Consider the following 12960-nt stretch of genomic DNA (forward strand, 5'->3'; position numbering starts at 1 on the left):
TTTCGCATTTGCATATAGCTAGGCAGTTTTTTATTATTTCGGGTTTTAACATCTTATATTGATGTTCAAATATAACATTTGCATGGGAGAAAGAAAAACCAATCGCTGCGTTTGTAGGTGGTGATGCACTACTCGGAACTACTCTGTGCCAACTGGCATTCCGTCGATAGCAATATGCCCCATAATCCAACAGGACATCTGCTTCAAGAGTTGGACAATATCCGATTTCCCAGCCAGAAGAGAGAAGAGGCAGGGTCTTAGAAGCCCAAGCCCAAGTAACAATTTAACCAAAATATAATCCGATGTGCCAAATGGATGCAATATCCAGAATGCAGAGACATGCTCTGCAGTAGCCCAAGCTAAAAATGGCAATCATAACCAAAATTAAGCATGAAGACAAAAACAAACCTAAATGTCCGTTGAACTCGGATCAAGTCCATTGAACACTTTGTACAGCCGCTTACTAGCAGCGGGTCCAATGCGCGCGTTCGTCAAGGAGCCGTTTCTGTTCGCGGATTTCTATAGCAGTCAGCAAGACATTCCAATAGAAAAAGAGAAAGCCAGTATATTTGAAAAAAAGAAGAAGAAGAAGAAAAGGGGGAAGAAACAAAAACCTACCTTGATATCCTCCAACATCATAGCACCATGCATCCGCATTCCACGAGCCAAGTCCGCAACACAGGGATACTGTGCCGCAATCCCATAAGCCATAGGAGCCGTTACGCGATTGACCTCCTGAATCATCTTGATAAAAGTATCCTGCTTATCCACGCCCGTCTTCACCTGCCCGGTATCCATACAGAAAGCAGCATTGTGCGCTTCCTGTCGTTCACGACGGTATGGCACTGTCGAGATGTGCTCCGTGAAATTCTTAATCCATTCCGCGGAATCGGCCGGCGCGGTCGTGTGGTGAATGAGACAAGAATGCGTGACCTGCAATTCGAGCAGAGCGTCTTCGACAGTCTCGTCATCGACGAGGGGCGTTGTGTCGGGCTTTTTCTTTGGTTTTCGAGCTCTGCGCGCTGTCGTTTGTTCTTGTTCTTCTGGTGCGGTTGTTTCGGCCAGTTGGCGCAGGACTTCGGCTTGGAAGGCTCTGTTGCGTGCGTTTGTGTTTTTGCGCATTAGTGCGGTCAGCCCTTCGATTAGGTAGATGGGTTTGCAGTCCGGGTAGGCGCTTTTTATTCGGAGGACGTGGGTTTCTAGGGTCTCTCTTTCTTCGTCGTCTGGTGGTGGGGTTATCATGTTGATAAACTCTTGCGCGGGTAATAGACATAGCACGTGGTCTTCTTTCTGGATGAAGGATGGACAGGGTTCCCAGTAGCGTAGGGTTCTGTTGTACGTGGCGTTCATCTTGCGACGCCATTTGACTACGTTGGGAATTGCGCTTGTGAAGAATGTATGTTGGACGCCGAGGCGTTTCAAGAACTCGACGGTTTGAGTGCCAACGCTGCTGTCTTCGAGAGATGTGGCCATGTCGACGATCATCTCTGGTGTGGAATCCTTTTTGTTCACCTTTAGCTTGTTGACGCTCGCGATATCGGCTGCCCGTTGTTTCTCTTTCGCTTTCTCCTCTTTGAGCTTCAGCTTCCGCTCTTTCTCGAGCTCGCGTTCTCGCTCTCGCTGTATCTTTGCCTCTTCGCGTGCTTTGGCCTTTGCTTCCTTTTCGGCGGTAGTAACTTTGCTTGTCTTCTTTGCTGTTTTCCGGGGTGCTACTGGTTCGTCAATGTTGTCGTCGGAGAGGACCTCCATAGCCGTCGATTTCAAGCTGGTTTCTTTCTGATTTCTAGGACCAGACTTTGCTTTAGGGCCTGAAGTCTGTTCATCGCCAAGGCGAGATAATAGGCGAGCAGTTGACTCGGAGAAGATAGGATTCGAGACAGTCGGTTTTTTCAGTAGTTCAGAAACCTCCGGCAGAGCAAATGGATCGCTGAATTCATCAATATCACTACGCCCTCGGAAACCTGAGGGCGGAGGGTCCATGGGGTCCGACAATACGTCATCATCAGCAAGCGCAAGAATATCCCGGGTTGAAAGATTCGGTTTCCGCGATGGGGGCTTTGGCAAAGCAACTGGGGCCGAAGAGGTAAAGACAATTGGATCCGATTCTTCAACACGCGACTGAGATGGTTTGCTCTGCGCCGCGGCGTTTACTGGCGGTAGGTCAAAATCATCATCGGATATCGAGAACCAAGGCTCCGCCGCAGAAGCTGGAGCTCGAGGTTCATTTGGCGTAGTGCTTTGTCGCAGAGAAGAAGTGTCTTGATCGCTCACTCGCCGTTTCTTGGCGGGCTTGTCGAACACGTCTTCATAGTCGAACAGGGATGTATCGAACGGGTCTGACGAAATCGGAGGGAGCTGGTGGGTTGGCCGTCGCGATGGCAGTTCGGTTGGCTGTCGCGGTTTTGGTGGCTGGGGCTTTTCTGGAGTAGGAGGATCGGAGGATAGGAGGTTTATTATTTCGGGCATGTTGAGAGGCCCCAATGCCACTAGGGCCGGCGATTAAGGATAAAGATCAATTGGTACATAGAAGGGACGCGACGTCACCACGAACAAAACACGAGGTCATGTGACTTATATGTGAGAGTCGTTATGTGAAGGAGTGAACAATGTTCAGAACAGGAGATAGGGGAACTTGTTCAATTGAGAAACAGTAGATTAATTTAAAGTACACGGATTTAAAATGCATGAGCTATGGATTATATCGCTCGAAGTAAAATGGCTGTTATTACTGCAAGAACAGCCCCAGCCAATACGAGAATGATAAACACCTGCTGCCACCCATTGAATGGTCTTCTTTCAGCTTTGAGCATGATGGAAATCTCTTCCTCTAGCCTATCACCCATAGCAGTGAGTGAGAATTCCTGCTGCGCCCTGTTCTTGCCAGCAATAGCCATGCGCTGAAGATCCTCCCGGCTCAGTCCGTAAAGTGCCTTGTCCATCACAGCAGTCCACTCTTCATCTGCGTGAGCATTGCGGAGCCAGCCCGTTTCACCCTCAACAATCGTCTCCAATGGACCGCCAGTATTAGATGCTAGTACTGGGAGGCCAACACGCATTGCTTCAACGGGTACAATTCCAAAGTGTTCGTTGATCGGTGTGTAGAGAAGGAGCTTTGATTGCGCCAACAGGGTATCTTTGAATGCAGTGGGAACGGAAAGAAGGAAGAGGACATCAATGGTGTCGGGGATTGAAAGCGCAGACACGACTGTCTTGGAGGTTGCGGTCTTCAACCCGAGACTGGTCGCGAGCTCATCCAGCTCTTGGTGGTAGTGAACATTCTCATGGACACGATTGTCGTAACCGCCTGTAAAATACCATGTTAGACTTTATATAAATCGAAAATTCATGCACAGGTTCTTACCAGCAATCACCAGCCGCGTCCCTTTCCTCTTCTCCGCTCCTAGTCCATTATAAGCGCGAATCGCCAATGCCATATCCTTCTTACGCTCGAAGCGATTGATGCTGAGCAAGATCTTCTTGCCACCCCAGAGGGGGTCTTCCTCCGCTTTATCAGGCACTGACACCGCGGGATCCATATCGACACACGGATAGACCACCTCCACGTCACCCAACTTATCCGAGCCAAAGACGTCACGCACGACCCCACGGGAGAACCTAGAGTTCGCAACAACCCGATCCGACGCGCTCATCGCCCATCCTTCAAACCAATCAAACGGAAACCGGTACAGGGCCTTCGTCAAGCGAAGAAGCGAGCCGCCCTCATCTCGGCGCGCGAGCAATTGATCCGGGAAATGACAATAGAAGAGAATTCGTTGACGTCGGGACTGGCGCGGGCGGCCGAAAGACTTCAAAAATGGCACGCAAGCTGGCAACTGGTCCACTATGAAGATATCATCGCCGTCCTCCTCATCGTCGGTGGTTGTGGTAGTTGTCTCCGGTGTCCCCCTTGTCCCAAGCTCGCCTAGTAGTGACACGGTAAGATGTACCTGGCGCAGCGCAGCCATGAGGATGTGAAGTCGGCCGCAGACATGGGCGGGGAAGAGGGTGTTTCCGCGCACGCGGACGTCTAGAGTGCCATCGCGCGCCTCGTCGAAGCAGTGCGCCTTATCGCGGTGGGATGTGTAGATCGTTACGCGGTGGCCTCGGTTCTGAAGGGCTAGGGCGACGTCGATTATTAGCCGCTCGGCACCTCCGATACCGAGATCCGGGTGGATTATTGTCACATTGGACCGTTGGAGGCCCATGATGAGTTGTTTTCGGAGCTTGAAGATTGGAGCTGTTGCGACAAGCTTAAAGACACGTGGGGTATACGCGTCATGTGATGCCCATATGCTATGACTTTTGACAGCACTAGGTATTAGAGATGGTTATTTATTAACAATTAGGGGCTGTGAAGCAAAGATTGAGTGTACAAGTGTAGTATTGTAGTATTTATTACGATCAGGGTTAAAAAAAGCTATTCTTCGTGGCTATCATGGTATAAATATGTTGTACAGTAACTCCGCCGATATGGGCCTCTGTTGGCACCAGGACCTTGATCAGCCTCAACAGAAATCACCTCCAAGGTTTTCTATCTAACGTCTTTCTACCGGGGACTTAAAGTTGCCGATGAATCTGTCCAAAACCTATCCAGCGATGTTGCAACTACCTCTGCCATTCTACGCGAGATAGAAAATAAGCCGACATTACAAACATCATTGACAAGAATGTACGAGACAAGCAACTCAATATGAATGAGCATCCATATGAAATTCAAGCAGAGGGGAAAAGCGAGTCGGGGCTGACAAGATCCCCCGGACTGCGACACAAAGATTGAAAGCCGACGGAATGTACAATATCGAGGTTATTCGGCGTAGAGACAATAAAAAGATCAATAAAAAGATCTACCACCTGGTCATGAGAGATTCATGAGTGCGAGTAGGAAAAAAAAAGGAAATACGTGAAGAACTGAGATAGAAGGGGGGTGTTAGGGCAAGGTATTGACAGTGACAAAAACGTGAAAGCTCATAATACAAGGAAATGGGCGAGAAATTGATTGGAATCGAATGAAATAAGGGGGTATGAAACAAGGGCCGAAGAAAAAAAAAAAAAAAAAAGATGAGAAGAAAAGTAACAGAGAAGGAGAAGGTGTACAATCAGAGAAAAGGATAAAGACAGATGATAATGCGATTGCTTTTGATGCTGGGGGCAAGCTCAAGCTCGAGCAATGTCAAAACCAAAACCGCCTAGAAGCAGTTGAGGGTGCTCTTCTTCTTTTTCTTGTTAAGGGCGAGCATGCGCTCTTCGAGTTGAGCGCGCGCGGCCTCGGCTTCACGGCGGGCACTGCGCTCCTCTTCGACGGCCTGCAGGGATAGACGGGCAGAGCTGCGTTCCTTGCGGAGGGAGGAGAGTTCATCCTCCAATACCCAGGCCTTCTTCTTCCAGGCCTCGCAGTCGCTCTTAACCTTGGTGCTCTGGGCTTCAAGGTCGCCTAGGGCCTCTTCCAGGGTGGCGGTCAGCTGCTTCTCGGCGTACAGGTGCTTCTCGATTGTTCGAATTCGAGCTTCCTGGTCCTCGACCATTTGGACATTGGACAACTCTTTGCTGGCGTGTCGAGAGCTGGGCGGGGACACATTACCGTTGGAGTGAGAGGCAATGGTAGGGAGGGGAGGGAGAGGGATCGCCGGTGGAGGCGAGGGAAGAGAAGCAGCGGAAGAGCTCTTGCGAAGATTGGATGTAAGAGAGCTGCTGCGATCGTGGGAGCTGTCGGAGTTTCCGGTGTTCTTGATTTGAAGCTCAAGCTGCTCGATCCTCACTTGGTAAGTCTCGATATCGCCTTCATAGATAACAATCTTGGCCTTGGCGTCTTCCAGGGCCAGATCACGCTCCTGCTGAATGACGGACAGACGGTTGTGGTGTTGATCAAAGCTGTTGGTAATTTGTTCCTCTAGCTCCTCCACGAGACGCACGCTCTTCTGCTTCTCGATCGTGATCTCGTCAACCAGGGCTTCCTTTTTCTTGACCTGTTCGTCCTTCTGGCGAAGAGTATCCTCCAGCGTAGCCACCAAGAGAGCGAGCTCATTAACCTTAGAGTCCTGGACGTTGTTCTTCTTGGTTATCTCGTCCAGGCGGCTCTCAGCGTCCGCATTGGCCTCCAGCTGCTTGCGAAGGTCTTCGTTGGTGCCCATGAGCTCAGCATACTTGTCTGAGAAGTGCTGTTTCTGGTTCAAAACGTCTCGGATCTGATCCGGCAAGTTCTCGGCTGAGACCTCGGAGTTGAGAAGAGTCGACACAGCCTTAAGCAGCTTGACCAACTCGTCACGAGACTCGGCAATATCTTTCTGCAAAGTTGCCATGGATTGATCATGCTCGGCATCCTTCTCGAGGAGACGAGCATCGTACTCGGCCTGGGCAGCAGCCTTAGTCCGCTCCTCCAACTCGACCAGTTCACGCTTGTGAGATTCCTGGAGGGTTTCCAGCGTAGTATTGTGAGAGTCGACAGCCGATTTATGGGTAGAGATTTCCTGCTCAAGTTCGGCCATACGAGAAGACAGATCCAAGTCAACAGCGCCGGCATTGGTTCCGGCTTCGACAGTGGTCTGCGAAGCCAGTTGATCCCGGGTATCGGCGTAAGACTTTTCCAAACCGGCGATTGTAGCAAGCTGGGTAGCAATTGTAGACTTGTGATCCTCGATGTTCTTCATCAGGCTATCTACAAGCTGCTGCTGTTCGGCGCGGCCACCCTCAAGCTCTCGAGCAGCACCCTCCTTCTCAGTAGAGTCAGTATCGGCAGCAGCACGCTCAGAGCGCATAGCAGCGACTGAAGCCAAAGCACCCTCCAGCTCAGCGAGAGTAGTAGTGAGCTGCGACTCCGAGGACTGGAGGGACTCCAAAGCACTCTTGTGCTTATCTTGCCACTCCGTGAGCTCTCCCTCCAGCGCACCGATCTTCTTATCCTGCTCCTCAGCGCCAGCGTCCATTGCCCGGGTAGCGCTTTCCTGGGACTTCAAAAGAGCCTTCAGAGAATCAATCTCGGTCAATAGCTCCTTCTGGCGGGATTCATGGGCGTCTCGAAGGTGGTTGATCTGTCTTTCCTGCGAGACGACCTGATCGCGCAGTTGCGACACCAGAGCCATGTCCACAGGCGAGGCACCCTGCAAACTCGACCGTTCTCTGGTCAGGCCAGAGATAATAGTTGCTTTCATTTCCATTTCTTTCTTAACGCCTTGGTTCTCAGCTTCAAGGGATTGGAGGCGCTCCATACGGCTTTGCAACTCGTGCATGGTTTGATCCAAATGGTAGTCGAAGTTGTGCATAGCGTCCGGCTTGTCAGCAAACTCCTCGGACGCAAGGACCCGGAGACCTGTAAGGGCTCGGGTTGCACGGTCAACTCCTGACAGAAGGTTCTGGCTAGTCATGCGGCGGATCATTTTGAAACCGGGGGTTGTAGGGGGTGAGCTCGACTTGGCGCGTTGAGCCTCGGCCTTCAGCTTTTCGACCAGTCCAAGAATCTCTTCATGCTCGTTTTGTAACTCAGTGTATTTCTGTGTCAGGAGCTCGGCACTTTCTTGATGCTCGGCGAGCATCTTGCGCATGCTTTCGGACTCTTCAGAGTCCACCTGACGGGTCGACAGCACCTGCGGGGTTGAGGGCGCGGACAACATTCCCTTTGATCCGTCCTCATAGGATGCGCGCAAAGTGGATTGCTCCCCGACCGAGTATAATTCCGAAGAGAGTGATTGCGAGGATGAGTGTTGTGGTCCAGCCTTCGAGGTCGGAGTGCCTCCATTTCCTAAAAAAGTCACCGGGCGCGGCGAAAGTTCGTTCTGTACGTCAGGTGCCGGGTGGCGGGCTTCGTCGATTTTATCCTGGCGAAGCTCTTCAAGGGCCTTGAGAGCCTGCTCGTACTTGGATTCGAGGGTCTCAAAGTCACCAATGGTGTTCTCATGCTGCAGGCGCAGGTCGAAAAGCTCCTGAGTGACAGTCTCAAGCTTGTCGGCAACGAACTTCGACTGGGCGGGACTTGCGAGGGGTTCCTCACGAAGAGCCTCCGAGCGACGTGCCTCTAGTTTGCTGGTCATGGTTTCCAGGACCTTCAAGTCTTCACCGGTCTCATGCTCGGATTCTCCAATGGATTCAAGCTCGGTCTCGATGGTCGGCTCGACAAGATCCTCGTCTGATTCCGGAATGGCTGTCTCAACTGCTTCGCTGAGAACGTCGAGAGAGGGCGTGTGTCTATGAGAGGTCTGAATATTCCTGGGCTGGTGATAGTGTGGGTAGTCAATGCCATTGACACTGTCGTGTCTATCCCCACCATCTTGTTGGTCCAGCTCGCCAAGTAGGCGGTCTAGCTGCCCGAGGCCTCGCTGGCGCTCTATAACATGTTCCAAACGCATCACCTCGCGCTGCATAAGTTCCATGTCCTGGTCACCCTCCGCAAGTCGTTCTTCAAGCGTCGAGATATATTCCTCGCAGCTGGCTTCGCTGTCGCGGGCCCGGCTCAATTCCTTGCGCAATTCGGCAACAATAGCAGCGTGCTTCTCTTCGCCTGTAGAGTGACCATCAAGCTTAGACTCCAATTCGTGGAGGTAGTTTTCAGTGTTGAGTTCCCGGTCCGTCAGCTTCTGGACACGGGTCTGAAGCTGTTCCTTGACAGTCTCGATATAGGCACACTTGGTCTCACGCTCGAGTAGATCACTCTCCGTGATAGAGAGGGAGGCGCGTGTTTCAGAGAGCGAAGATTCCAAGCTTTGAATGGTCTTTTCGTACTCCAGAACCATCTGCTCCACGGACTCGGCAAAAGACTTGGACCGCTGCATTCGCTCAACGGAGTTCTTCCCAATCTCGGAGGTTGCATCGTCCATTTCGCCGTTTGGATGCGACTCCGAATCATTGGCCATATTTGAAATCAGCTTGGCGTGGCGCTGGCTGAGGGAATTGTAGCTTTCTTGGATGTCCAACAACTGATTCTGCAAGTGCTTTTCACGTTCGTTCTTGCGTTCGCTTCGTTCGGTGGATCCTCCTTCACGTCGCTCCGATCCTTCTGAGTTGCGGATCTGCAGGCGCAAGAAAGATATCTCGGACTTGAGTCGCTCAATCATAGCCTGCTTGTCGCCGTCGTCTGCAATTTGTTGGATGTGAGGTTTGCTCTGAATGGCTCGGGCTCGCTGAGCATATGAAATTGTGTTCAAAGTCTCGCTGAGGTGGAACTCGGCGGGAGTGACACAAGCAATCATGTACGTGTAAGCGTTTCCACCGAGCGAATCCTGGAGTAGTCGGGTAAGTTTCGAGTCACGATAGGAGACGTGAGAGCCCTGTTGGCGTGACGAGAGTTGTGAGATGACTTTTCCGAGTGCAGCCAAACCCGCGTTAATAGAGATCCCCTCCTTCGCACGTTCTCCAGAGGCACCGGTGTTCTTCAGCCGTTCGCTTCCCGCCAGATCCACGAAGTGCAGTTTGCTATCAACAGTTATCGATTCCCCGGCGTGGAACGTGTCGACTGGCATCGACATGCGCTTCTCCTTTATAGTGCTCGGGGTCGCGTGATTTGGTGAAGACTTGCGCTGCACAAGGTTCAAGCTGAAGACGGCATGCGACCGAGATGATTTGGCGTTGATTGCCGTGGAGTCTGTCTGACGGATGGTCGAGCCAAAGTTCAAGGCACCGATTAGATCGTCAAATGAGTTAATGTTGACTTGGTGCAACCCAGTCAGAATAATACGGCCCTTAGTATCCTCACGAATCGTCACGTTGCTGCGGTCGTTTGCGGCGGTCGATTCGGGAAGGAGCAGATCCCTCAGGTGCTCATTATAGATCTGTGGAACAATAGTTAGAACAATGCCACACCAGCAGTTTCCTAAAAAAGACAAAAAAGCGCACCTCCACATATGTAGCCTTCAGCTGCCAGGCCTTATCTTTTTCCTGATTCAACTTCCCAAAGCTTGCGGCGGAAGTCATTGAATATCGCTGGGGTGTTCGGAGCCCAGTAGTCGAGTGCGACCCAGTCCGATTATGTTTTGAGGGCCCGTCCAATTTATCGAACAAGACCTGGGCAGCACGGGGGATGATACCTAAATCAAGATGAAGACACACGGTTAGTCCCTGGGTTGATTGGTAAACCAGCATCTTTCAAACTCACCCATATCCTGCATGTTATTCTGGTCAATGGGGCCCGAGGTACCCATTGTAAAGGACTTTCCCGCACCGGACTGGCCATATGCCATAATCGAGACGTTGTATCCTTGAACAAATGAGTCGACACTATCACTGACATATTCCCAGACACCCTCCTGTTCGGTAGTTTCAGGGAAAACCCGATCAAACACAAATAGTTTGCGCCCAGCCGACACATCGACGGCCAGACTAGTCGGGGCGGTGACTTGGACGGTGGACTTCTGGAACCGCTGAGGAATCAATTCATAACCAGGATCGGTTGGTTTCAGTGGTGGTCGTACACGGACAGCTGCGGTCGGTTAGTGATGAATTTAGTTGCTGGCTGATGTTGTTTCTTTTTATTGCAGGTATCGGATAACCATGGAACTGGGCATAATCAGGGGAAGCATTCGAAGAATCCACATACCGACTTTAACTGCAGTCTTGCCATCCTCATCAGATGCACGACTTCCACCTTGCCTGCTGCTCATACTTAAACGACTGGTACTACGCGGAGTGCGCATGACAGCACTGATGGGACGCGGGGGTGCGCCAGTGGGCGATGCTGGCGGTGAGACAGTCATTTCTCTCCCTAATATCCCCAAGAGAACCACACCAGGTGGGATAGAAATACAAGGAATTCGAAGTGTTAATCGATAGGTGTAGTCATGAGGCGTAGAATTAAGGAGATGGTCTGGAATGTGGAGAGAGAAGTGTCAGTTTCCTTTAGTTTTTTTTTCTTTTTTCGCGGGTATCGATAAGAGAGAGAATCACAACACAACGCGTACCTGATAGTCTCCCAGTTTCCCCCTTCTGTGTTATTGTGTAGGAGAGAGAAAGTACGGAGAGGTAGGGAAGTAGAATATGGCAGAATACAAAATTAATATGGAAAGATTGGAAAGATGCTGGAGTGATTGACCACCGTGCACCACCTTAGAATAGTTTAGCGTTTTTTAATTTAAGATGAAGGACGATTTCATCTTTCCCCAAGGGGGAGAGTCTTTTTCTTTTTTTTTTTTTTTTTTTTTTGGTTCAGGGGTTGACATATCTCAGGAGTAACAACGGAATATGGAGTAGTATAGTTAGTTATCCAATGGAATGTAACTACTTTCTACTGTCTACCAAGGTTTAACTGGTTTTCTTTATTGTAATTCCGGGTACTCCGTATATTGTACCTACGTTAGGGGGTTAACTATTAACATATCAACCTGGAAATATCTCCTTTTCTGTAAATACTCCGGGGCACATGGTTCAATAGTGCCATGCCTTACATCGGTCTTCCAATGCGAACTAGTAAAAATATCTCTTTCAAAGCTTTTATCTCCACCGACAATAAATTAAAAAAAGGCCGAGTGTCTCGAACCCTCCACGTTGTGTCCGTTCGTTTCAGGTTTGCTTTTAGCTTCAACAGGGTCCATTTTGGAGGAGGCTGGAGGGAACCATCCAGGCTCAATTCCTTTCAATTCTCCCAATCGACCATCTTCATGGGTCTCTGGGTGCCGATCGCTGCGTGTTCACTTCCAGATGGAGCCGAATCGTGTCGGAGACGGGCCAGCCAAACCAATCCGATAGTTCATTGGCACCCGGGGTCCACTCCAATTGACTGTGATGCGGAGTCGGAGGTTCATCGCTTGATATCCACCCGTCTACGATGTGAAACGGGTATTTCGTCTATGTAGTACTCCGTACTCCGTACTCAGCTGGGGTGTTCTATAATTGGCCCTAATTCATCCCCAACCCGACATCTTTAGTCTTACATTCTATCATCCACGTGGAAATTGCGCTGAAACAAGGGGTACACAAATGTCATATATGGGACTTTTTTTTGTCTTTGGTTCCTGGATTGAATTTGAAAAGAGGTCCACTATCGTCAGAGAAACCGTTGAAGGATCGCCGATCGCTTTTTGGTTTCAATATCTGGCCTAATAAAACCCGTTGCATTGCATTGCATATGCCAGAACCCGAACCCTAACACCTGTCCACAGAGGTAACAACAAACAAATTTCTTTGTTCGCAACCTGATATAGAGTGTTTCGAATCCTTCAATGTCCGTCCACACTTAAATTCCTTTCTACAACTATGGGCAATTACAAGACTTTTCGCCAATAGACAATGAACCCTTCTTCGCCATAATGATAAGTACCTCATACAAAGCATCTGCGACAGCTCTACAAAGGAAGAATGAGTCGGCCTGTTTGACCCGGTTTTTGAAGAACGTATACAAAGAAAGCACGTACATCGTCGACAACTCCGCATTGACAGTTTGCGCATTTCGGTCGAATGATAATAAACCTAGGAATGCGGTATCGTACTGCTTAGTGTCGCCGACCAGGCATGGGAAGTAGGTTCGATGACTGACCGAAGGTCGGGATTGCAAGAAAAGTCAAGTCGGCCGTTAGTTTTCAGTCAGAAAGTACATTTCAGCCATATAGTAGGTAGTGTTCTCACTAGTGTGCCTTACCAGATGTATTGGTGCGGACCAGCGAGCTGGGACTGGCTGTGATCACCATGTGCCACTTAAGTGATCATTACATTGCCGTCAAAATGATGAAATAAAAATTGAAGCAATTGAACACTTACATTCTTGTTGTACCGAAAATTACATCGTTGGACTTTAAAATATATATCTCTCAGTGAACACATCATTCAATTTCTCAAACTTCCCTAAATTGGTCAGATACCACGTGAAAACTATTAGGCTAAAATGAACAGTTCCTGTAAAGCTGCGTTGTTGAGCTATCAAGTTTTGATTTATCCCATTTACTATGTGTTTTAACAGATAACAGCTCGCTGTGAACTACGTTACAACATACAGTTCGCCTAGTCAATATGCTAGCATTTGATGTCGCCAACTTTCCTGATCTAGAC

General features: G+C 49.8%; 3 protein-coding genes across 3 annotated transcripts; all 3 read right to left on the bottom strand.

The window, feature by feature from the left end:
- Positions 1-408: 408 nt before the first annotated feature.
- On the bottom strand, positions 409-2466 carry N7516_006900 (uncharacterized protein; the record flags this gene model as incomplete). The annotated part of the gene is made up of 2 exons (XM_057219620.1): positions 409-519; positions 619-2466. 2 exons carry the CDS (start codon positions 2464-2466, stop codon positions 409-411), a joined length of 1959 nt encoding a protein of 652 aa, XP_057073711.1.
- Positions 2467-2696: 230 nt separating this feature from the next.
- Positions 2697-4205, bottom strand: N7516_006901 (GDP-Man:Man(1)GlcNAc(2)-PP-dolichol alpha-1,3-mannosyltransferase; the record flags this gene model as incomplete). The annotated part of the gene is made up of 2 exons (XM_057219621.1): positions 2697-3304; positions 3362-4205. The coding sequence occupies 2 exons, from the start codon at positions 4203-4205 to the stop codon at positions 2697-2699; spliced, it is 1452 nt and encodes a 483-aa protein (XP_057073712.1).
- A 981-nt stretch (positions 4206-5186) lies between these two features.
- Positions 5187-10676, bottom strand: N7516_006902 (uncharacterized protein; the record flags this gene model as incomplete). Its single annotated transcript, XM_057219622.1, has 4 exons — positions 5187-9755; positions 9820-10010; positions 10079-10402; positions 10520-10676. 4 exons carry the CDS (start codon positions 10674-10676, stop codon positions 5187-5189), a joined length of 5241 nt encoding a protein of 1746 aa, XP_057073713.1.
- Between the last annotated feature and the right edge of the window lie 2284 nt (positions 10677-12960).

This window comes from Penicillium verrucosum (assembly GCF_028828655.1).
Source record: "Penicillium verrucosum strain IBT 35672 chromosome Unknown utg000002l_segment0_segment0, whole genome shotgun sequence".
NCBI lineage: Eukaryota > Fungi > Ascomycota > Eurotiomycetes > Eurotiales > Aspergillaceae > Penicillium > Penicillium verrucosum.